This window comes from Eurypyga helias, unplaced genomic scaffold (genome assembly GCF_000690775.1).
Source record: "Eurypyga helias isolate BGI_N326 unplaced genomic scaffold, ASM69077v1 scaffold32224, whole genome shotgun sequence".
NCBI lineage: Eukaryota > Metazoa > Chordata > Aves > Eurypygiformes > Eurypygidae > Eurypyga > Eurypyga helias.
In genome coordinates, this window is record NW_010247424.1 from 1,054 (window position 1) to 2,554 (window position 1,501).

The 1,501-nt window shown below is 63.4% G+C and overlaps 1 protein-coding gene across 1 annotated transcript; it reads right to left on the minus strand.

Annotated features, from left to right (window-relative positions):
* Positions 1 to 255: 255 nt before the first annotated feature.
* Positions 256 to 1,314, minus strand: LOC104508954 (rho GTPase-activating protein 23-like; the record flags this gene model as incomplete). Its single annotated transcript, XM_010150729.1, has 4 exons — positions 256 to 411; positions 494 to 612; positions 771 to 898; positions 1,253 to 1,314. Coding segments are annotated over 4 exons (465 nt in total), but the record flags the coding sequence as incomplete, so codon positions are not given.
* Positions 1,315 to 1,501: the final 187 nt, after the last annotated feature.

Consider the following 1,501-nt stretch of genomic DNA (forward strand, 5'->3'; position numbering starts at 1 on the left):
CATCCCAGAGGCATGGGAATAGGGACAAAGATAAGGATGGGGATAGACATGGGGATAGGGACGGGGACAGGGACAGGGAGATGGACCAGGACAACAGTATTCCAAAGGCACAGGAACAAGGATGGGGACAGAGCCATGGACCAGGACAACAGCCCCAGGAACATCCCAGAGGCACGGGGACAGACAGGGATGAAGATAAGGATAGGGCTAGGCATGGGGACAGGGACAGGGACACGCAGGCCGCCCTGCCCTCACCTCATCCTGCAGGTTGATCTCGGTGGCCCCCTTGTTGAGCTGTTCCTGCAGGCTGGAGACCACCGCGTTGTTCCCGGGCACGCGGTAGATGCCCATGTACTCCAGCCCTCGGTCCTCCACCACCTTGCAGCAAGCTTCCACGATCAGGGGGACGTTCTGCAGGGACAGGGAAGGGGTGACGGAGGTGCCAGGGCTGTGCCAGGGTCCCCAGGGGCTGGCACTGCCAGCACGGCCGTACCTTGTTGTCAGGGGCAGGCTGGCAGTCCTCCAGCCTCACGCCAAAGGCCCGGGGGGCAGATTTCTTGTTCTTCTTCATGATGTTGATGCCCCACGGGGCTTTTTGGGAGCTGCTGTCATCTAGGGAGAAATAAAAAAAGGGATCATATCCTAATGGGTCAGGACAAATGGGAAGAGCATCCCTGCTTCCCTATAGGGATGAGCACGGTGACAGCGCTGGGGTGAACCCCCCGGGTTTGCCATGCTGGGGTGCCCCCCGTCACAGGGGTGGGACCTACCTTTCGTGACGGCCGCATCCTGCCTGGGGGACCGGGGCGCGCTGGTTCCCGTCTGCTTCAGGAACTCGGCTCGGATCCCCAGCCCACGAGAGCCCTTGGGTGAGGAGTCAGGCTTGGCACCTGCGGGGCTGCAGGGAGGGGGGTGGGCTCAGTCGGGGCACGGCCAGGGGCACCAGACCGGCACAAAGCCCGGCACAAAACCTCCCGGCAAACGGCAGCATCTCTCCCAGGCTGCCCAGCATCCTACCCGTGCCCACAGGGCTGCACCCCACATGGGGTAACGGGGATCCCTGGGGAGCACTGAGCCGCTTTCGCCCTTGGCTCGGTGGCAAGTTCGGCTGAACCAGACCCCCATGGGCCCCCGAGTTGGGTGCAGCCGGCACAGCCGGCACTGCCCCGTCAAGGGAGGAAATGGGCCCCGTCCCTTTTCGGGGTGAATAGAGCACTCGGGGTCTCGGTGCCCACCTCCCCCGTGTCCGTACCTCACTTTCCGGTAGTCATTTAACTTCTTGTTGATAAGAGCTTGGCTGGCAAAACCGGGGTCCTGGGGAGGCAGAGAGAAGAGGGGAAGGGAGAGCTTGAGCAGCGTGTCCGCCGGAGACCCCAGGCAAGTCCACGCTCTGCCGGGCACCGTGCGGGGCCAGGCAGGACCAGGGAAGGGCAGGATCAGGTCGCCACTGCCCCAAAACAGCCTCCTTGCTGCGATGTGGGGTGGTACGTGGGCTCCGAGC